At 40.5% G+C, this 23,337-nt stretch overlaps 1 protein-coding gene across 1 annotated transcript; it reads left to right on the forward strand.

Annotated features, from left to right (window-relative positions):
* The first annotated feature begins 589 nt into the window (after window positions 1-589).
* Window positions 590-22,973, forward strand: nuak2 (NUAK family, SNF1-like kinase, 2). Its single transcript, XM_036559140.1, has 6 exons — window positions 590-959; window positions 13,727-13,847; window positions 14,818-14,966; window positions 18,678-18,743; window positions 20,187-20,439; window positions 20,699-22,973. Exons 1-6 carry the CDS (start codon window positions 747-749, stop codon window positions 21,757-21,759), a joined length of 1,863 nt encoding a protein of 620 aa, XP_036415033.1. The 5' UTR covers window positions 590-746; the 3' UTR covers window positions 21,760-22,973.
* The last annotated feature ends 364 nt before the right edge of the window (window positions 22,974-23,337 follow it).

Raw genomic sequence — 23,337 nt, forward strand, 5'->3', positions numbered from 1 at the left:
AGCACATTCTCCATCGATCTGAGGAAACTTTTCACTTTTAAACTTCTGTTCACAGTTAAATCTGTTTTTTCTGTTGTTTATATTGTTTGTTGACCCAATAAAAGCTGGAATAGTTTGTCAAAGTTTTTTGTTCCCATGATGTTCTACTTAAAGATACACACTTAAAGATGGTTCTTCAAACGGTTGTTTAGTAAAGAAAAAAGAACCATGAACACTCAAAAAACCCTCTGCATGGTTAAATGGTTCTCTGCACGGTGAAATGGTTCTTCAGTTTGATGAAGAATGGTTCTTGTAGCACCAAAAGGCCAATCTGCAGAACCATTTCACAATGCAGAGAACCATTTAACCATGCAAAGGGTTCTCATGGTTCTACACAGAACCGTTTTCTTTACCATCTTTTAAAGTGTGTTATGAAACAAATTATGTATACAAAATGCCAAAATCAGAACACAGAGTCCGGGTTCTCACACGTCTTTCTCAAATACACGGATCTTACAGATCTGGCAACCCAGCGTCACCACAAAGCCGCGCCCACTCATGAATATTAATCAGCCAACTGGTCGGCACACGGCCCTGTTAGAAAGCAGCCAGTAAGAGAGAGAGAGAGAGACAGGCAGAGCGTGATACCTGTGCGGCTGCTTTAGTTCCAGGTCAGCAGACAGTCTGGAGCTCGAGCTTTGGTCGTCAGGCCTGCTTTGATGACCGTGCGCGGACCTTTGATGTGGTTTACTGAGAGATCTGTGTAGATGCGCGTGGACAGCAGAACTCAGGTAGGCATGGAGGAGAGCGGAGTCCAGTCAGCAGCTGTGGGACTCCACGCGGTGAACCCGGCCAAGCGGCAGGCGGTGAAGAGGCACCACCACAAACACAACCTCAAACACAGATACGAGTTCCTGGAGACTCTGGGCAAAGGGACGTACGGGAAAGTGAAGAAGGCGGTGGAGAGGTCAGGCAGGATGGTGAGTGACCACTGCTTAACTTACTTTGTGTGAATAATGAGGGATATTTTCACCAGAGGTGGGTTCTGACCCAGTCTGACCAGCGCACCTGGTCAGTTATACACCTAACCCAATTTAACCAACAGCCAAACCAGCTGTAATAATGGGAAAAGGCCATAATGCTCGTTCTAATGTGTGTGATGTGGTCAGATTTATGTAGTTACACCTTAGATGCGCACCTAACAGGACCTGTGTGTAAGTGTTTGTTTGTGTATGGTTCTCTATAGCACCAAAAAGGGTTCTTCTGTTGTTACGATGTCAAGTAACAGTAGCAGAACCCTTTTTGGTGCTATATAGAACCATATACAACACATTCTCCATCAGTCTGACGAATCAATGAACCATTATTCATGCAAAGGGTTCTTTGAGTGTCCATGGGTCTTCTTAACTAGAAAAAGGTTCTGTATAGAACCATATACAGCACATTCTCCATCGATCTGAAGAACCTTTTCATTTTTAACTCTCAAACTTCTGTTCACAGTTAAATCTGGGTTTTCTGCTGTTTATTGTTTGTTGACCCAATAAGCTGGAATAGTTTGTTAATGTTTTTTTTTATTTGTTCCCATAAAGTTCTACCTAAAAATGTTCTTAAAGGGCTCTTTAGTAGTGAAAATGGTTCTATATAGAACCATGAACACACTAAGAACCCTTTGCATGATTAAATGGTTCTCTGCATGGTGAAATGGTTCTTCAGATTGATGGAGAATGGTTCTGATAGCACCAAAAAGGGTTCTGTTGTTATTACGACGTCAAACTTTTAACAATAGAACAACAGAAGAACCCTTTTGGTGCTATTTGGAGCCCTTTTGGGGAAAAAAAAAAATATATATATATATTTTCTCTCTCTCTATAGAGATATATAATATATCTAGAGAGAGAGAGAGCACATTCTCCATTAAATTGAAGAACTATATAAAGATGCAAAGAACCATTTAATCATGCAGAGGGTTCTTTGAGTGTTCGTGGTTCTATATAGAACCTATTTCTTTACTAAAGAACCATTGTGTGGGGTAACATTCTCTAAGAACATCATCATGTCATATAATCTGTGGCCTTGACATCCTTAAAACGTCCTCTGAGTGTTGCAGTTAAAACTCTTAGTTGATATTTAACTTTATATGAACATTATTATTTGAGATCATAAACATCCTTAAAACCTTCTTTAAACATCAGATTAAAACGTTTTCTGTAAAACATTATTAGAACTTGGTGATGTTAGCCAAAGTTGTGGAGGCCATTCCCTCCTAACTGGGCAGATACTGAGTTTAATAACAAACCGAGTGATAAAAGTTCACTTTTTTAGCCAAACTGGGGGAAACAGGTCTTCAGATTTGAGCTCATAGCTCAGAAAACATTGACCCAAGCAATATTAATAATATCAGATATGGACATTAATATTATACTAATACTTTTACATGCGCAGACGCTGGATTTGTGAGTAAATAAGAACCATGTTCAACAGAGACGAGCACTGTTGACTTAATCTAATGTAAACACATGGATTTATTTTTACTCCTATTAGACCTGGTTTCAACCACAGATGGGTGCTATTACATTTACTCAGTGCTCAGTTCCACTGTAGTCATTCCTGTTCAGCTCCTGATCTGCCTCACTGTTACTCGCTCCTCTCTTTGGAGCTTTAGGGTTTCATTTCAGACCAAACTGATCAGAAAAGAGAATAATGGAGACTTTACAGGCTTCCCTTTCCTACACTGATCAATGCTGGATGTTTCACTGCAGTTCTACAGGGAACTCGGTTCTCCAGAGGATGTGCTGTTTATTACCTACTTTTACTTTTGTTTCAGTAATTATTTCATTTCCAGTAACAATAGTTTTTTTTTTTTTCCAGTTGCGTGTCTGCATGCGCTGTTGCTTTCATTGTAGCTCGGCATGAGTCACTTACGAACAAAAACACTAAACAAAAAAAAACTGGTTTTACTGTTCATCACCACACGCCCAGCTCTGAGAAAAAGCTTTAAATAGCCTGAGGGAACAGTGCAGCTCTGAGAACGGGCGCTTTTTAATCCTGTTCAAATGTCACAGATCAGCCCGACCCGGACCTATAGATCACCCTCCATCACGCTGCTGTAAAGGACAGAAGGTATAGATAGATAGATGGATAGATATTGATCAATCTTTACTGATGCTGCAGGGAAATTGTAGTGTTACAGTAGTAAGACATAAAACTGTACATAAACTTACATGTCGCTGTTGTTGGAACAAAACCTCGTATCTCCAAAATGGTAAATTTACAGGAGAAGGAAAAACCTACTTTACTTTTAATGTAAGTCAATGGAACCAGAATTTTTTCCAAGTAATTTTGAGTCGTTTCTTTTGGTCCGTTCATCATGAAATTTACACACAATGTAAATAGCAGCAGGCATTTTCAGATTACGTCAAAAACTGAAAGACGACAAAAAAAATGGAGACAGCAGCGATATACTCATCAGAAATAAAAATAGACATAAATTAAGGAGAAATAAAAAATTAGACATTAGTTAAAGTATGAAAGAGCAGAAATTGAAGCATATCTATTTGCATATTTTCATCGATAAATTTGCTGTACTTGTGCTTGAACTGTGCTGGAAGCAGGCACCATCATAAAACTGCATTTCAAGCTATTATTATTATTAGTAGCAGTATTAACTTTTTTATAGTGAGATATATTCTGCGCTCCAGGTCAAACAGATGATGTACGTTGCCAATTATAATAAATTTTTATTGCAACATTAGTTGTACTTCTTGAAAAGCAGAGCATCATCCCATTATTTTAAACCCAGCTGAACAAACTGAGAATCAAATTGGGCTTTAAATGGGGGGAAAAAAGCATTTAAAATATGTAAGAAATGACCACAGTCTAAAACGGCATATATAAAAACAAACCACATCATATTACTGTGAGCCTAATTAAGAGTATATTATTTCAGAAATGAGGCTAAAACAGTAAAAAGAGAACAATTTTTGGGCTGTAATGTTAAAGTTGACGCTTTGAGAGCTTATAGTTTTATCAGGCTCAAAGTGTTCGCTGTAAATTTGCATGGGATGTGCTGGAAAGCAGCCAAGCTGCATCATAAAACTACATATCATGACCAAAATAATATACATGTAATGAATGTTCAGCTCCTGAAATCAGCTCATTTGCATTTTGCACCAACGCTAGACACACTGTTGAAGGTTAAAGGAGTGATTCAGTAGGTTCCCTGCACCACACCACCCCCATTCTTCTTTAGTTTTAGTGCTGGAGCTACGAGGCTAATTTAGCAAACAAGTAATGAAAATTCGATTTTTCAGTGAACTGTTCCTTTAAAGCCGCCGACTTGCTGGCTGAGACTGAAGAGGTCAGGCGTTTAAATAAATAAATAAATGGATAAAGGCCGATGTGTCTGGGCTGTCCTGTCTGAATTGGATTAAAGTGTTAAACTGGATAATTCTCTTTACTCCAAGTCTGGCTTTAATGAAAGGCCAAAGCGCCGACGCCCAGCCTGCCGCCTCTGTGACCGTAACGCTGGACTGCACTGCGGTTTCAGGTTCTGGGTGAATGCGCTTTGATCATGTTGGATCAGCTGACCCATGCAAAACTTCAGTAAACAGTGTTATTCCAGGATGACCTGCTCAGTGGACAGGCCTGTTAGCGTTTATGATGTGGTGTAGATAACAGTGTCCTTCCTCAGCGAAGATCACAGAACGTAGGAGAGTAAATACTGACCTCTTCATCAGCGTGAGGTGGTTTGATCACATCCCACACGTCACCACTATCCAAACGAATTCTCTTTGGTGAATTTCCGAAAGACGGTTCATCCAGGGTTCCTTAGTAAATGGAAAGGATCCATTTAGAATCATTTCATACTTAAATGTTTCTCCAAATGGTGAAATGGTTCTTCAGATTGATGGGAAATGTGTTGTATATGGTTCTATAGCACCAAAAAGGTTATCCTACTGTTACGACGTCAAGCTTCTAACAATAGAACCCTTTTTGGTGCTGTATAGAACCATATATAACACATTGTCCATCAATCCGAAGAACCATTTCACCATGCAGAGAGCCATTTCAGCATGAAATGGTTCAACATAGAACTCATGGTTTTAGTAGGACCATTCCCTTTACTAAAGAACCCTTGAAGAACCATCTTTTTTCTAAGAGTGAAGTGGAGTATGGTTAATAAAAACAATACACCATTCACTCTTAAAAAAAGATGCCACATAGGGTTCTTATAGAACCCCCCTTGGTTTCCAAAAGAACCATTGTTTTGTAAATGAGATTTAAGGTTGTTCCTAGACATTATATGGCGGGTCTTTAAACTTCTAAAAGGTTCTTTGCTCTCTCATTTACAAAAAATTACCACAGCTGTCCATTTAAAGCTTCTTTATGGAACCAAAAGTGGTTCTTCTGTTGTGCACAGAATCTTTTTTTTTTTTAAGAATGTTGGATTAATACATTTTTAAAAAGCTTATTTATTTTGGCCAACATGTAAAAACTGAGCACACAAGTTACTTAATTCAGTATTCTAACTTTTCTAGTAGACAGATAACTGAGACTGTTTCTGCCAAACTCTGAACAGTACATGGCTGACGCTAGGCTAGGCTAGTCAGTGGCTAAATGCTAATAAGTGTTTGTTTTGTGTGTGGGATTTTTTTTTTCCTCTCGAAATTCCCCTAAACTCCTACTGCTGGGATTTTTCGGTTTCTCCAGTGTGTCCCTTGCACTGTGACAGAATAATCTCAGTATGAATCTAAAAGAGTCGGTGTAGTTGCTGCGCTGGCAGGATTGCGTAAGCGCCGCACAGACATGATCAGAAATGAACCCCGAGCTGATGGATGTGCGGGAGAGAGAACAGCCACTCCCTGTGTCTGAGAAAACAAAGACCTCGCTGGACGGGAAAGTTAAACTCCACAAATCGCACTGTAACCTGTCTAATCCCATTCGATTAGCATCAGATTCTCCACTTTAAAGCCTCGTTTTGGCTTTAAAGTGGCTCCAGGGCTTTTATTAAACAGCTAAACTCCCCCAGTTTCCCCCTCTGCACTCCAAATGTGGTTGATCAGCCAAGATGTGTCTGAAGTTTGCTTGCTTAGATTTAGCACTGGAGCTACGAGGCTAATGTAGCTAACAAGTACTGCATAACTGATTAGCACTGTGCTAACTGCGTGCCTAAATCAACATGTTTACCTCAAAGTGTGTGGAGTTGTTCAACAATGTCTACATATGTGGTATCTGACACTGTATCTATAAACATGGACTAAAGTACAGACAAAATTCAGGCTTCAAGCTGCTGCTGTTTTTAGCTATGCTAATGCAGTTTAGTCCATGTTTATAGATATCAGTGAGTCATACAGTGTCAGAAACCACATAATCAGGTCTATTAGAGATGCTGAACAACTCCACACGCTTTGAGACGAGTATGTGATTTAGATATGCAGTTAGCACCGTGCTAAGTGTCCACTACATTAGCCTTGTAGCTCCAGTGCTAAAGCTAAAGCGGCAAAGTTCAATATCAGGCCTTGGCTGACTAAATGTACTTAGGAACACTGGATAAATCACCTGAATGAGATTAAAATGACTTGATTGTGGTTTCTGACACTGTATGACACACATTTTTCATAAACATGGACATTATCATTGCTAAAAACAGTAGCGGCCTCAGTTTTGTCCATTTTTATGTCAGACAGACAGAGTCCAGGCCAGAAAGGAACAGTTGGTGTTCTGCAGTCACGGCCTGGCCTTAATTCTTGTCTGAGCACCCTGGAGCAGCTGCTGATTTGGCTCTAGATTAGGTTCTCTTCCTGTGGCTCTAGATGGTCTGTACCTGGCTGTACCAGCGCAGACTGGACTGTGAGAGATTGCACAGGCTGTAAATCTCCACATTTGTTAATGAATAGAAGAAAATTTCAATATTTTGTAACATATTTTGCAATGTGTGTGTGACCTCAGGGCTCCTCATGCGGCTCTGAAACATGTCTGCAAACATGTTGGGTCTTGCAGTGTGTGTTAATAACAGAGGGAGAACTGCAGCTGAAGGCACGCTTAATTAAAGGGCCCAAATCATGGAAAACTGAATTTTCCTTACTTAAAAAAAAATAATAAATAAGGGTCCGATCTTGTATGTAAACACTGTTTCATAAACATAGTATGTAAACATAAGTTTCATAATCTACTGTTTGCCCTCCAGTATACGCTGGCTACGGAAACTAAGCGGCTCAAGGATAGCTGTGTTATACAGCTGTGGGATACATAATATGCAGGGTGCTGTGAGGCAAAATAGTCCCCAAAGAAAACTTATTATTTCAGATTTTCCACTATTTTCCATCATCAACATTCCATATAAACTCAGAAGACTCGTGTAGGTTCACTGGTGGTTCTGGATAGTAAATAAAATGTCTATATTTGTGTTGTAGTCATGGTGACTCCTGGTTCCTATCACCACCACTGTAAAGACATCTGAACCATTTCACACCAAACCACTCTGAATCACTCTGTTTACATTTTTTGTAAACAGAACGATTCAAATTTCAAATTTTAAAAACCTGGTGAAATTCCCCTTTAAGGGCACAGTGAACATGAGCACACCAGAGTAGCATATTCATATTATTCCATGTTCAGTATGTACTGGCACGCAGAGCTGTTTGTGTGCTGGGATTCAAAGCCCTGCTGGATTTACACTTCACTGCGGTCGTCGCATATCAAGGTCATCTCAGCATCTGTTGGTCATTTTGGAATGTAAAACAATACATACTGTGATTAGTGAGCTTTGAGTCGTGTGACTGATTAGACGTTGGTATAAATAACAGCTGTGTCAGGTTTGTTTGTTGTGACTCCCTGATAAACTCGTGACTTTTTAAAGGAACAGTTCATCCAAAACATGCTAACCTGGGAAGCCAGTAGCCAGCAGTTAACATAATGCTAATTATTTAGCATTTCTTTAAACCATCCCTTAATCTTCATAGCTGTGAGTCTTTCATTTTTAGAATTCAACATTTCATTTTCATTTATGTACTATTTATTTACTTTTTCATCTTTGTAGCACTTTTACTCTGAAAAATGTTGTTTCTTTGTCAGCCTTTGTACCTCAAATTAGTTATAAATAGATGTAGATCAGTTACAAATAAGTGAAAGGGCTCATGTCATGGAAAACTGATTTATTATTTATTTTGAAATGTAGGTTGCGAGTCCTTGCATGTGTTTTTGGCAGCAGATGTGTGGAACAGAGGGATGAAGCGATAATTAAATGAGTAACTGATTTTTATCTGCTGGGTCTTCTGGCTGTACTCAGTTTCTCATTCGCCAGCTTCCTGTTCAGATTTTCCCGTTCCACCTTAAATAGTGCAGCAGTTACATCCTGGCGCCTCAGGCACCATTTAAGGTGGAACGGGAAAATTCTAACAAGAAGCTGGCGAATGAGAAGCGACTTCAGCCTCGTAAAAAGTCAAACATTGCGAGACATTTTACAAGAAACTGTTCTACTTTTGTGGAAAAGTTTCCTGCTGGAGATGTGAGAAAAGCAGCTGTAGCTGAGCTGAAGCTTAAAGCAGAGCAAAGTGAGTCTGCATTTTTGTCTATATTATGTTTTTAGCCTATACTAGTACATTAACACAGACTGGGACAGATCTAGAGCCAAGATGGGGAAAAACCCAAAGTGGTTTGATTTTTGTTGAAAGGACAAAATGGCTCTTCTTAACATTTGGCTTGCGGCCCCTGTTATAAGGAGTGTTTCAGCCTGGACTTACTTTATATGCAGTACAAGGCAACTAATAATAAGAGAGCTCATTTGGCTGTTTTTGACACATAAAACCACACGACCTTCAGAAAAGAACCTGAAGGGAATGTAGGATATGAGCCCCTGCACGTGTTTTTGGCAGCAGGCGTGTGGAACGGAGGGATAAAGCGATAATTAACCGAGTTACTGACTGATATCTGTTGGTTCTCCTTTCACCCTCTGGCTGAAGTTGAAACCGGAGAGGAGGAAACAAATTCAGAAGAAATAAATGCGCAACAGTGAGCTGTCGCTCAGGGCTTTTCCCCGAAAACACTTCCTCTTTCTGCTGAAATCACTGTGTAAATATCTTTCATCTCGCTCTGTCTCACCCAGACAGTCTGCTTTCGCTGAGTTTCCCCCCTAAATTCTCAATATTAGCCTGGTGTCAGCGCAGCACTTGTGTTAGCCTAGCTGCTGTGTGGGTAAAAGGTCAGTGCAGGCCGGCTAACGCTAGGAGAAAACAGCTGATTAAATAGGACGGTCAGTTTAAAGGAAAGAAAACAGAGCTGACCCCCTTAGACGGACACGCACAAGGTCAGAGAGGTGTTGGTTGGCGTTATATTTGGTTTGGGTTGTTTGTTCAGTAATGCTAGGCTGTCCTGTGGGGTCAGTCCTAAAGAGAGACGCAGAGAAGGGGAAGCCCACCCTAACGTCCGCAGATGTATATAAAGTTCAGTGTGTTTTAACAAACAATAAACAATTCAGTACTTTAACTTACCTTATTAAAAATAAGATAACGCTAAGTAGCATAGCTAGAACACAGAGGTGAAGAGCAACACCTGTTCATAGAACTCATAAGATTTATTTATTTATTTATTTATTTATTGCCACATTTTAGAATAATAGTAACATCAGAAATATGAAATATTTGATATGGAATTACTCCAGTGAGATGTTATCCTTTCATCAAACAAGGCTATGTAGGTTCCACCCTCCCGCATCACAACACAGCTGACTGGCTGAAATGCATTAACAAAGACAGACATTCCACTAATCAACTTTTAATGAAAAACACCTAAAGAATAATCTTAACGAATTCCACCTCTTCACTTTCCAAATCAAAATTTCACTGCAGTCCTAAATGAAAACTTAAACTATTATTTGAAAATATTATTGCTGTTATTTTTTATATTTATTTAAGTTGAATTCATACACAGGCATTGATCTGCACATTCAAATTCGTTCTAAAAACATCTTTGAAACTTTTAAGCATAAGCATTTAGATCTAAATGTGCATAAGTTTATTAAAGCAAAAAATACTAGTACTTTGGGCTGATATCATGTATATGCATATACAGTACTGTGTGAAAGTCACACTGTGAGAGACACTTAATTTATATTCATTTATAATTTCCAGTCAAAATGGCCATTGTTTACAAGTACATGATATTTCCGAGCAGATTAGATCGCAGGGCTGGGCAGTATGGCAATATATAACGTTAACGTGATAAATTACGTCACAAAACAATATAATATGCTTGTCTGAACACATCATGCATTTCATCAGAACTTGTAGACACGGACCAACTGCATGTTTCATTATAAAGAGAGCAAAATTAGTCCAGTTTAACTGATTTAGAACCAAATATTGAACAAAAATCACAGTTTAGTCAGAAGCAGAAAATCATCAACCAACTTCTAAGCCTGAACTTTGGAGGCTTGTCTGCAGATTCTTTGGGAAACTGAAAGAGGGTCTCCTGAAAAGAATGATAAGCGGTAATATATAAAAAAAGAGCCACTAAATTTACTGTTCCGGGAATTCCTCTCCTAACAGGAAATATCTGCAGCGTAATTGGGACAGAAAACAGAATCCAGTGCACAAACAGCGTCCAGCATAAATTACAGCTCAGATATAGACACTCATAGTATTTCCTGTCGGAGAACTTCTGAAAGATCAGGACATCATGTCTGTACACACTGCAGAACTGTCCTGATTACATCATCATAACAGAATAAATCGCTGTGATGCGCTTCCTGCAGAGCTCAGGACTAAATTAACGCCCAAAAAAGCTTTATTAATAAACAGCACACATAAGACACACAATGGCTTTTACTGCTGAATCACTGTTGACATTAGTCCAGGACTAGACGTAAAGGGAAACTCTACCAGTTTCTCAGAATTTCCCCAAAATTGAGTGTGTGAGATGTAATCAGAGTGATTCAGAGAGGTTTGGTGTGAAATGGTTCAGCTGTCTTTACAGTGGTGGTGATAGGAACCAGGGGTCGCCATGACTACAACACAAATATAGACATTTTATTTACTATCCAGAACCACCAGTGAACCTACACGAGTCTTCTGAGTCTATATGGAATGTTGATGATGGAAAATAGTGGAAAATCTGAAATAATCAGTTTTCTTTGGGGACTGTTTTGCCTCACAGCGCCCTGCATGTATCCCTCCACTGTGAATGGAGTATAAAAAATACATTTTAGGACCAAAACCTCCTCAAAACTATTGCAAAACAGCGTCTCAGACATCCTGCAGTGCTTTACTTTTATCTTCATCTATTTTATCTTGACACTCATTCTGCAGGTTTCTGGCCGAACTGAACGTCCAAAAGCCTGACAGTTTAGTTTTGGATTAAAACAACACGTACGCAGTTGCTGAGGGAGCGACCTTGGCCGTGTTTATCTGACCCGTCACAGTAGCAGCTGGGGTTTTGGGGCTCAGTTTCTTTATTGCATATTTTACATTTTTGAATGTTTTATCTGTGATTCAAGCCCTTTTTCCTCATTATATTATTACTATTTTAATATTTATTTTTTGTCACTTTCAAAATTATTTATTATTTTCTGTTCCTCTTTTGCTGATTTTTACTTGCTTCTCTTTTCTTTGAGCTGCACGTAAAATAATAATAATAATAATATGACACTGCAAACACGTGTTATTCCTAATCTGAAGATACTACAGGCCAAAACCATACAGTCATGCGCAACAGTTTGTGCCATTACATGTTGTTTCTGATTATTTTGTAAATAAGTTACACAGCCTTTACAGAGACACACTTCTGTGCATTTTAATACACAATCACTGCTTATTTACTGAATTTAACATGGTGGGTGGAAAACGCATAAATTGTTCTCTTTGCAAATGTAGCACAGTTATAATTTCACTTCTTCCTCAGTTCATCTCTGCCAATAAATAGAAACTGTGCACAAATTAGGAGTGTGGAAAGAATTAAGCACTGCTCAGCGTATCAGTCTTCCTCCTTAAAATACACTAGGTGCTCAGATTAAATCAGGTGGTAATAAACGTAACTTAGAGACTAAATATGCTTCATAAATCTTCACACAGGAGGATTAGATTCATTCACGGTTGCCAGTGTTGGCCTTTTAGACTGAACTGTTTGTGTAAAATATGGTTGAAACTCCCTGTTTAAAGAAAGAGAGATTCACATTGTTGATATGTCTCTACAAGTCCCGTGTATGACCTCTGACCCCACAAGTCTCTGTCCCATCTCTGCTCCCCTCCGGGGGTCTCCTCTGACGCAAACGGGGTGTGTGGAATCCCAAACATCTACACACACATACAGCGTTGATGACATTACACTGACACACATGTCCAGAACGGCCCGTCTCTCGCTGAGAGCCAGCAGACTGTGGAGGGGTGAAGTGGGGGGTGAAGTGGGGGGTGAAGTGGGGGGTGAAGTGGGGGGTGAAGGGGGGGTGAAGTGGGGAGGGGTGTTATATGTGAATAACAATGACTAACTATGTACCACACACAATTGAAGACATGCAAACGGCCTTTCTCTCACCTCACCGTTCACATAGCACACTTTCATATTCATCCACAGTCTATTGTGATCCACTGACGTGATGCACATCAGTCATTTACATACAGACGGTGGATAACAGACCAGCGCGTCACACAGACTCACACTCAGATTATTCCACAGTGCTTTGTATTCCTGTGATGTAACAACGACACTAATTTACATACAGACAGTAAACAGACTCTAGCCTGAGTAGCCGGTTCTGAAAGAGTCGATTCCACACAATTTTCTTGATTCTCGATTCCAAAGTTAGAGATCTGGCAAAATGAACGTATGCTTTGAATTCAAGGCGGGTGATATGACAAAAATATAATAAAAGATGGTTCGTTAAGGGTTCTTTAGGAAAGGGAAAGGTTCTATTTAGAACCATGAGTTCTGTAAAACAATGTCATGCTTAAAAAGAGGTGGACGATGTTGCAGAAGTATAATATCACAATACTTCAAGAAATTTTCATGATACACAATATGTAACAATAGTTGTTTATTCAGACATCTGATCATTTGGAACGGAGAAAAAGAACCTGCATTTAAAAATATACTATCAAAAACTTTAAACACAGTGATTTTTATTCAGTATTTGGCACTAAACCCAGTTAAACTGGTCTAATTTTGCTCTCTTTATAATGCAACATGCAGTTGGTCCTCATACTGTGTTGTATTGTGACATTTATTGTCATATCGCCCAGCCTTACTGTGAATTAGGCACACAGACCACTGTTATGAGTGAACTGTACTGAGCGTGTGTTGCTGTTTTTTGTGTTTAGCTTATACTTTCACACAAAAAATGGAATTAAAATGAAGAAGCTGCATTAAATTAATCAGTATAGGACTTTGAACTTCTTTAAAATGATAAGATGTACAGAATTTTCCCCCCTTTACCTCAAAAACGCAGCCAGTCAGCCATGTTTTAGCACTGGAGCTACAAGGCTAATGTGGCTAACAAGCAATGGAGGCTTATAATAAGCATCATGCTAACCTTATGCCTAAATTATCAACACTTGGCTCGACCTTGTCCAGTTATGGTGATAGTGTTTTTAGCTATGCTAATGTACATTTTCACAAAATAACAGCTTGGAAACGTAATAGCATCGTCAGTTAGCGTCATGTTACAACTAACAACTATCGAGTTGAAATGGTTTGGAGCAGAAAATGCCTGTTTTAGTGAGTGATATATTTTTTAATGAATTCCTTCTCTCTGCTGCAGGTGGCCATCAAGTCGATCAGGAAAGAAAACATTAAAGATGAGCAGGACCTCACACACATCCGGAGAGAGATAGAGATCATGTCCTCCCTCAATCACCCCTACATCATCACCATTTACGAAGGTACGGCAGGATTATCACACCTACGCTCACAAAAATGGATTCAACATACATAAAATTACCACTTAATGCATTCATATTTTACATATTTGTTCTAATATTACTGTTTTTCTGAGCAGACAAGCTTTTTAAATCTAGTTTTCTCAGGTGGCTAAAACATTTGCATAGTACTGTGTGTGTGTGTGTGTGTGTGTGTGTATGCATGCATAATTTCATATAAGAATATATGGAAACAGTAAAATAAATCAAATGTCACACAATCTGTTTTTTGCAGTTATAAAGAGAAGAACATACTAAATACTGTATTTATTGTTTGTTTGAAATGTTCACCCTCTAAAAAACGTGACGGTGTGTAATGAGTTGATTATTTAATGATGTTTAATGAAGTTGGTGGACACACTGATACACACACAGTCACGCAAAGCCTTTTGTTCAGCGCTGACCCAGTTGAGTTATGTAAGCGTTGTGAACCCCCCCCTCCAACGTACCCAAACCCCGAACACTGTGCTAAAGGAATATTTTGGCAAAAAATCAAACTTACACAATGTCCTCCTTTTACCCCACATGCAGTCCGACACTGTCTAACACTGTATGACATACTGTTAGCTATAAAATGTAAATTAGCATAGCTAAAAGCAGTAGTAGCAGCCTATGGCTAACACATAATGTACGCTTATAACATCAGAAGTATGCAGCATGGCTAAAAACATGGTAGTGTATTTGGGATTAATAAAATTCGACAAGATTTGAGGCAAATGTTGATCTAGGAATACATTTAGTGATGCTAATTAGCTACTGTTACTGGTTAGCTATGTTAGCCTCATAGCTCTAGTGCTAAAGCTTAAAAAGCAAACTTTAAACACCAAACACATCTTGGGTTATCATCTAAATGTGGGGGAAAAAGAGGAGAATGATAAATTATTTTTTTATGTAAACTGTTAGTAACTGCTGACTGTTCTTGTTTTTCTCTCAGTGTTTGAGAATAAGGATAAGATCGTGATCGTGATGGAGTACGCCAGCAAGGGGGATCTGTTCGACTACATCAGCGAGAGGCAGGTTTCCGAGAAAGAAGCGAGACATTTCTTCAGGCAGATCGTTTCGGCTGTTCACTACTGCCATCGGGTAAATATACACACTCAGTCTGACCACATGATCAGTCGGCCTGGTGCTGCTCTGATACTGCATATACAGCACCAGTCAGCAGCCTGAACTCACCGCTGACCGTGCAGTGAAATAAACCTGTTTATCCTACGTTACCTTGACACAACTAACACTATTGGTGTTATTTTATTTTATATAATAATACATTTTTACCTGTATTTATTATTTGCAAACGTGCATATATACATCACTGCTGTCAGGACAAAACCTTGTGTCTTCAAAATGGTAACTTTACAGGAGAAGGAAAAAACATACTTTACTTTTAATGTAAGTCAATGGAACCAGACTTTTTTTCCCCAAGCCATTCTGGGTCGTTTCTTTTGGTCCATTCTTTATGAAATTTAGACACAATGTAAAGAGCAACAAACATTTTCATATTTTGTCAAAAATGGAGACACAAGGTTTTGTCCCGACAGCAGCGACATGCATCAACCTTACATTTATATTTGTCTAAGAAACTCATTTCGAGACTTTTGAACTCTGTATCTGCACAAATACGACTCGGGTCGTTTCAGTTCAGACGGATCAAAACAGCCATAAACAAATAAAGGTGAAGTTTACAGCACTGAATATGAGCCAACAGTCAGGAGGGTTAAGCTGATAGTAAAACCATAAACACCAACCGTCTCCCAAAAAACATCTCCTAGCGCTTCTCTGCACACTGAGGTCGGGTTATTTAATGAAGCAGGATTACTCAGTTTACCTGGATAATTTAAGCTCAAACTGAGGAACGTCCAATAATATGTCCATTAGCTTTCTCCTTACTACGCTTAAGATGTGTGGCTTACAGGGGAATTAGTTTTGGGCTTAAGTTATCTGGTTAACTAGGAATCATCTTAGTCTTAAATTACCTGACTAGCTGAGATTCACCTGTGGTTTAAGTAATCTGGCAACCTGGGAAAATAATCTTGGGCTTAGGTGATCTGGCTAACTGAGAAATTCACTATAGACTTTATTGTATCTAGATAACTGGGAAGTGGATTCAGGGTTTAGGTTACATAATGTTGGGCTTAAGTTATTTGGCTAACTCGGGTTAACCTATGGCTTAAGTAATCTGGCTATCTGGAGAAATTAATCTTGGGTTTGGATGATCTGGCTAACTGAGCTGACTGAGAAGTTCGTTATAGGCTTAAATTATCCAGATAACTGGGAAATAATTGTCTTGGGTTTAGGTTACATAATGTTGGGCTTAAGTTATCTGGCTAACTGAGAAATCCTCCTTTTTGAAAATGCACATCAGAACTCATGTCTTGCAGACAGGTGACCGAGAGGGAGTGTCATCGCATACACTCTTGCCTGTAGCCATGGCAACCTCTGACCGCCCGGACACAGTCCAGACGCCTTTAGCTTACATAACCACGACGCTCACCAACCGCATGCACAACCTGAACAGGAGCACTGAGGCGCAGGATAGAGTCTCTCTCTCTCTCTCTCGCTCTCTCTCGCTCTCACTCGCTCGCTCAGCTCCTGCTCTCTGAAGTTTTGCATAATGACACGAGATGTGAAAATCCATCCCATAATAACACTGCAGCATTGTTCTGGTGTTGGCCGAAGGGAGCCACAGCTAAGACTGGCATTTTGGAACCACTTTTCTGAGCTGATGGAAGATTCCTGTTTTTTTTTTTTATGATAAATACAACATTATCACAATAAAAGCCTTTAACATTTCTTTTGATCTATTTATCGCAAAATGTTTATCATATGTGAAAAGTGAGGAAGCCCTAAAGGGCCATGCATGTATTTTTAACCATGATAATGAGTTATTTTCAGTTGTTTTCTCAAGGTCTTGTGATATTTAAATCATTATCTTTGGAAATGGGACGCGGTTTCATCGAGATAACATTCTTTATCTTGTGATAATGGTATAAATAACTTGAGATCACAGGAAAATGAATGGAAAAATGTGATAATGGGTTAAAAACACATCTTTTTGACTCAACGCAGATTATGTGTTGTGTTTTCTGATGCCTAATGCAAGTTGTAATGCACATTTTTAAAAAAACGTGATATAAAGTTGTAGTGTAAGGGCTTCTTACAGCACGCCAGCTGTAGTAACTTCATTTATTTAGTTATTTTTGCACATTAAACACAAGAAGGAAGTGCTCAGCAATTACACTTCTGAAAGCGGATCTCTATTTTTAAGTCTTTCCCCAAAGACGGGTTATTGAGGGAAATGCCTGGTCTGCATTCTTCTTCCTTTCCTTTTTTTTTCCTGGTTAATGGGCAGAAACGAGCTGGTTTCTGAGAAGGGTGAGGACGCTGGTATTCCCTCCTGCTGAGGAACATAATACAGCCGCATACTTCACATTCCACAGGCGGCCCAACGGCCGAATCCGCCCTGAACCCAGACGCGCCTCTATGTCCTTATTTAGAGCTCAGTATAAAAGATAAAAGCTCCATTCTGGAGACGGAGAACGGCACATTTCTCCGCCGGGCAGGTGCGAACTCTGCAGAGACGCAAATAACATCCAAGAGCAGGAATGAGCTTAAAACAATAAAATAAAATCACATCCACCTGCTCTGCTTTGCTCTTTCTTCAGTCAGTTATCCAATAAATGTCTGGAGCTGCTTCAGTTTTAGCGCTGGAGCTGCGAGGCTGGTTTAGCTAACAAGTAATGGAAGCTTATTAGCAGTTAGCGTGGTGCTAACTGCAGGCCTAAATCATCACACACTCGTCTGTTCAGTATCTCTAATAGACTCGATAAAGAGGTTTCTGACACACTGTTATCTATAAACATGAACTAAAGTACAGACAAAATTCAGGCAGTTACTGTTTTTATCTATGCTAATGTACTTCAGTCCATGTTTATAGATATCAGTGAGTCACACTGTGTCAGAAACCACATAATCAAAACTATTAGAGATACTGAACAACTTTACACAGTTTGAGGATGTTTATGATGATTATGCATGCAGTTAGCGCCATGCTAATTACTGCGCAAAAGCTACCGTTACTTGTTAGCCATGTTAGCCTCGGAGCTCCAGTGCTAAAACTAAAGAGGCTAAGGGGGAAAACTAAAACTGTGTAAAATAGCTAATCTAAAGCTAACAGATATATCCTCTTGGTGTTTTACAGGGGAAAAAAGGTTGTATTTATCCATAAAATCTCTATTTAAGTGTACGGTTGTGTAACTATAGTGAAAGAAAGCTTATGCTTATGTGCAAAGCCATGATTAGCAATGAGTCTGAGGTACAGGTTGTTCAATGTAACGCGCTGTGTCGCCCCCATATTCAGTTATATTTGACACTTTATTAGTGATCAAAATGATTAATTGTCACTCGCTGTCAACAGTGCAACTGTAATTCAGTTACTACAATTTTATGTTACTCAGCAAAACTTTCTGCGGTTAGATTTTGCTCGTGGCAGCTTTGCTTTTATGGTAGCACCATGACTGTTTTATTAAAGTTCCAGCATTAAGTGAGTTTATTATATTTTTATTATGATTATCAAAAAAATCACTAAGGAAGGATAATTAGTGATTCAGAATGTTTTGAACTCAGCCAGCAGATGGCGTAGTTCTGCACTTTGCCTCCACATTGCTGACACTTGTTTACTGAGAAGCTAAAGTGTTCAGGCTTTTTTATTGTGTGTTAAACTGTGGCCCTAAATAAGGAATTCAGTTGTGTGAAGTGGTTCATCTCAGGCTAAGCTTTCCTGCCTCTGTCTTACAGAACGGGATCGTGCACCGGGACCTGAAGCTGGAGAACATCCTGTTGGACCAGAACGGAGACGTAAAGGTGAGCACCCACACCTGCGGAATTACATCCGTGCTGACTCTCGCGTCCGTGTGAGTTCAGCACACGGCGAGCGGTCAGTCAGGGTGTTGAGCCTGTACCAATAAGGCTAACACCCTCTGTGCGTATAGACACTGGGCAGTCCTAAACATACAGTCGCGTCCTGCAGCTGTGAACATGCCACACCCTTCAGACTCAGACCTACAGCTTTACTGTCACAGCCTGCATCCTACTGCAGTACTGTAATATTAATCTCCCTACCCAGGCTCCGCCCACAAAGGTGTTCTTTTGAAGATACTGCTGGACAAGCTTTACAGAGCACTGGTAAAAAAATCATTAAACCTAATGAATGCATAGGTTACATGTAAATGTATAATAGATTTATACTTTTCAAAGTATTTTCAAATCATAATTCATTAACATTTAGTTTATAATTTTTTAGGCTTAATTTGGCTTTTTATTTAGACCCAAAGGACCCAAAAATAGAAGAACAGAGCGAAATGAACTCCAGTTCTAATACAGATTCTTATTTGCTAGCTTCTGATTGAATCCATTCCACCTTAAATGGTAAATCTTACATTCAGATGCACAATTTAAGGTGGAACGGGAAATAACAAAAGAAGCCACCTGCAGCCTCATAGCTTCTGTGCTGATAGATGCTGGATGTTCTACAAAGTTCCACTACAGTTCTATAAGTTACTCAGTACTTAAGTAGTTCTTTTTGAGATGCTACCTTTATCCTTCTCAGGTTGTTTTTGGGAAGGGGACTTGATGAATTAAATGAATAACTAGTTTGACTAAAGTGCTGCAGTTTATCATTAAGTTGAGTAGGATTTTTACCCGGCCTGGAAAACGCTGATCTGCGCAGTGCGTGTTTCAGAACGCTGATCTAGAATCAGTTCTACATGTTGAAGGGTTTAGGCCTACTCTGAAGTGTGGAATGACAAGGTTAGCTTCTCACTTTCGATGCTGTCCAGGTAATTAAATTCACAAGGGTATAAAAAGAGAAACTGGATCACATCTTGATTAGACTTACAGCCTCAGGTCACAGATCACCTCCTTAGAAATGCAGGTAATCTCTGGTGCTGCATTCCTTTGTTATAAGGCGCCATAAATCAATCACTTAGCGGGAATCTAAAAAACTTCCATACAGGTCATAGTCTGCAACCTAAATTGCACGGTGAACAGAACAGAATGAAACAGAATGGAATGAAATAGAACAAAACAGAATGGCATTGAATGGACTAGAATAAAATATAAAGAAATGGTACAGAATGGAATTTAACGGGATTGAACGGAATTGAACAGAATATAATCCAATGAAATGCGACTGTGTAGAACGTAATGACCCTGAATAGAATGAAATGGAATAGTGTTCTTTTAAGCAAATCCATAGGACAACCATTAATAATAATAATAATAATAAACAACCCGTTTTGTTCACAGATTGCTGACTTTGGCCTGTCTAACCTGTACGGACGTGATGAGTATCTGCAGACGTACTGCGGCAGTCCACTTTACGCCTCTCCTGAAATTGTAAACGGTCGGCCATATAAAGGGCCTGAGGTGGACAGCTGGTCTCTGGGGGTTCTGCTCTACACTCTGGTGCACGGCGCCATGCCTTTCGACGGACGTGACTACAAGAGCCTAGTCCGACAAATCAGCACTGGGGACTATCACAGACCCACTAAACCATCAGGTGAGACCCTCCAAACCATCAGATCAACATCAAATTAAAACAAAGCTCTGCAGAACGAGAACCACTCCAAAGATGCAATGAAACAGCTGTAGAGTAGGACTGAAACCAGTAATAGGCAATAATTAAGTTAGTTAATTACACGTTAGTTGCAGCCCTGCTCGCAACGTAATGCTAGCACAGTTAAGTGCAGCAGGGTTAAATTAGTGTTACTGTTTAAATTGCTTTGCAGGAGTTTATACTGTGTCTCTTTCCTGTACAGATGCCTGTGGTTTGATTCGCTGGATGCTGATGGTGAATCCCGAGCGCAGGGCAACTCTGGATGAAATCGCTGGCCACTGGTGGCTCAACTGGGGCTACCAGCGCCCTCTGCTGGCCGAGAGCGAGACAGCAGCATCGGCTGGGGCTCCACAGAACACAGGAGTGCCCACAGCGGCCCAAACGGGCGGCTCGACCCGCATCGCAGACTGGTTGAGAAGGACCACTCGACCCCTCCTGCAAAGCAACTCTAAGATGCGCTGCCTGCTGCGCCCTGGAGGGGGAGCTACAGGGGATGCAACGGTGACGAGACAGCGCTCGATCCGCAGGTCACGCAAAGAAAACAACGTCTCCCAGAGCATGCAGGAGAATAACGGCTCCCGGCCCTTCAAAGGCATCCTGAAAAAACGTGGCAGCTTGAAGCAGAAGCAGGCCAGCGAAGCCCCAGTTCCGCCTTTGGAAGAAAAAACGTCAAACGCCATTGTGGCCCCTCCTGCTGCTCCGCCTCCAGCTCCTCCTCCCCGTAAAGGCATTCTTAAGAAGCCGGTAGAGAGGGAGTCGGGGTATTATTCCTCCTCTCCAGACAGCAGCGATTCTGCCCAAACTCCCCAGCACCCGCTTTGTCCGTCAACGCCACCACGGCGGAAAGGCATCCTCAAACGCCACGGCAAGTTTTCCACCGGCGGCCTGCAGGAATTCGGATCTTTGGACCAACTGGCAGCCTCCCTGCCACCAGGGGGCAGCAGATCGAGACCCAGCGGCGCCATCAGCGAGGACAGCATCCTTTCCTCAGAGTCGTTCGATCGCTTAGACCTTCCAGACCGCCACGATCCTGTGGCGACGGTGGAGCGTCCAGCAGGGGGCAGCACTACGATGCGCGGCAGCGTTTCCGCCGACAATCTACTGGACCTGAAAGAAAACAGGGCGGCGGCTCCACGTCAGGGATACTGGGATATGGACACGGCTTATAAGGCCAGGGTGGGCGACAGCACCTTCTCCATCACGGACTGCGAAAACATGACGGAGGTCTACAAGATGGCGCTTAGTGGGGCGTGCGCTAGCTGAGATTATGCACTGGGACTGTTAGCATGAGTCCATTTCAGGGTGTTTGCATGGGGAAAAAAGTGTCATGGAAGCAGCAGTCTAGTCAGGAAAGACTTTTACGTTATGTTACATGATGTCTACTTGAAAAAAATGATTGACAGCCTTCTGAGGTGACGCCAAAAAGGGTTAGCAAAGGGAACAGCGTTTTGAGGCTAGGCTGGTTAACACTAGACTACTAGGAGTACAGTAGGGCATGCCGTGCAGGAGTCTGCAGGCCTTCCAACAGCATTTCATGATGTTTTCTCACAGATCTTGGTAAACTTGATGACCGCTGAGACTGCATTCAGTCTAAATGTGCGATGTGCACCTTGTTTTATGAGACTGCTGTTGAAGTTAAAAGAAGAACCAAAGATACTCGGCCACGGTCAGTTTCGCATCCGCAAACGCACAGTAATAGAAACCACTGCAGAGGGAAAGAGGATGCGAAGTCCAGTTCCAGGGAAAGCGGTGTATTACAAACAGAATGGTCAAAGGTCCACAGCTCAAAGGGTTCATCAGTGGTGAGGCACAGTTTCTTTACGAAATGAAAACTGGTAACCTTGTTAATGTTTAACTTTTACGACAAACGGCCGGCGGGTCCTTATCTCAGCCCAAATACCAGACACACGTTTATTGCCTTATGAATTTTCTTGATTACCTGAGAAGGATGGACAGCTGTAAACAGTCTGGATGGGAATTTTGTGTCATGTAGTGAAAACAAACAAAATTTCTTCTTTTTTCGTGCCCAAATATTTTTGGCCCAGTCAGTTGACGTTTGGATCAGTGTGGTTTAAAAAAAAAGGAATGAAGGCAGATATTTGAGCAGTCATGTTCTGAAAGCAGAATATGTTCTGTCGCCATATTTCACTGTTTCAAAATGAGGGAATTTCACACACAGGAACATACAGATAAATTATTACAGTAATAAATTTTTTTTGATTTATTATTTCATCTGCTTGGCTTGGACTGCAAAATCAGGTCTTGCCGGAATGTGATCAGTATTTCTGATGTTTATTTTCTTTGTCATTGTTTTCATAATTTATAAGTGGGAACGAAACACGCTACACAATTCTGTTCAACATCAAACCATGCTTGCCTTTGCCAAAGTGCCTGACTTATCTGTAGCACCTCACTGTGGCCATCTTCACTGAATGCCGAAACTGGCTCAGTGGATCAATAAAAACCCTCAAACAAGATCAAAGTGTGGAGCTGAACTTTTTTATCTAATCTACAGTCTACTTCTGTTCAAGATTACAGTGCTGGAAGTTGATTACGGGGCCTTTTGTCTGTAGAGAAGCCAAAGACGGATCAAAGCCTGCTTTCAGCAGCCACGGCTATTGAGTTCACTGTGGAAACTCACCTCGTCTTTAACATTCAACTTAAAGTATTAAAACAGAGAGACTCAGAGTGGTTTGGTGTGAATGGTTCAGATTTCTTTATAGTGCTGGTGATGGGAACCAGGGGTCACCATGACTACAACACAGATATAGACATTTTATTTACTATCCAGAACCACCAGTGAACCTACACGAGTCTTCTGAGTTTATATTGAATGTTGAT

The sequence above is a fragment of the Colossoma macropomum genome, unplaced genomic scaffold (genome assembly GCF_904425465.1).
Source record: "Colossoma macropomum unplaced genomic scaffold, Colossoma_macropomum, whole genome shotgun sequence".
NCBI classification, from domain to species: Eukaryota; Metazoa; Chordata; class Actinopteri; order Characiformes; family Serrasalmidae; genus Colossoma; species Colossoma macropomum.

Coding starts and splice junctions, on each gene's coding strand:
- nuak2 (XM_036559140.1), top strand. CDS start 747: ATGCGCGTGGACAGCAGAACTCAGGTAGGCATGGAGGAGAGCGGAGTC. Junction 13,848..14,817: donor CATCATCACCATTTACGAAG/GTACGGCAGGAT, acceptor TTTTTCTCTCAG/TGTTTGAGAATAAGGATAAG. Junction 14,967..18,677: donor CTGTTCACTACTGCCATCGG/GTAAATATACAC, acceptor TCTGTCTTACAG/AACGGGATCGTGCACCGGGA.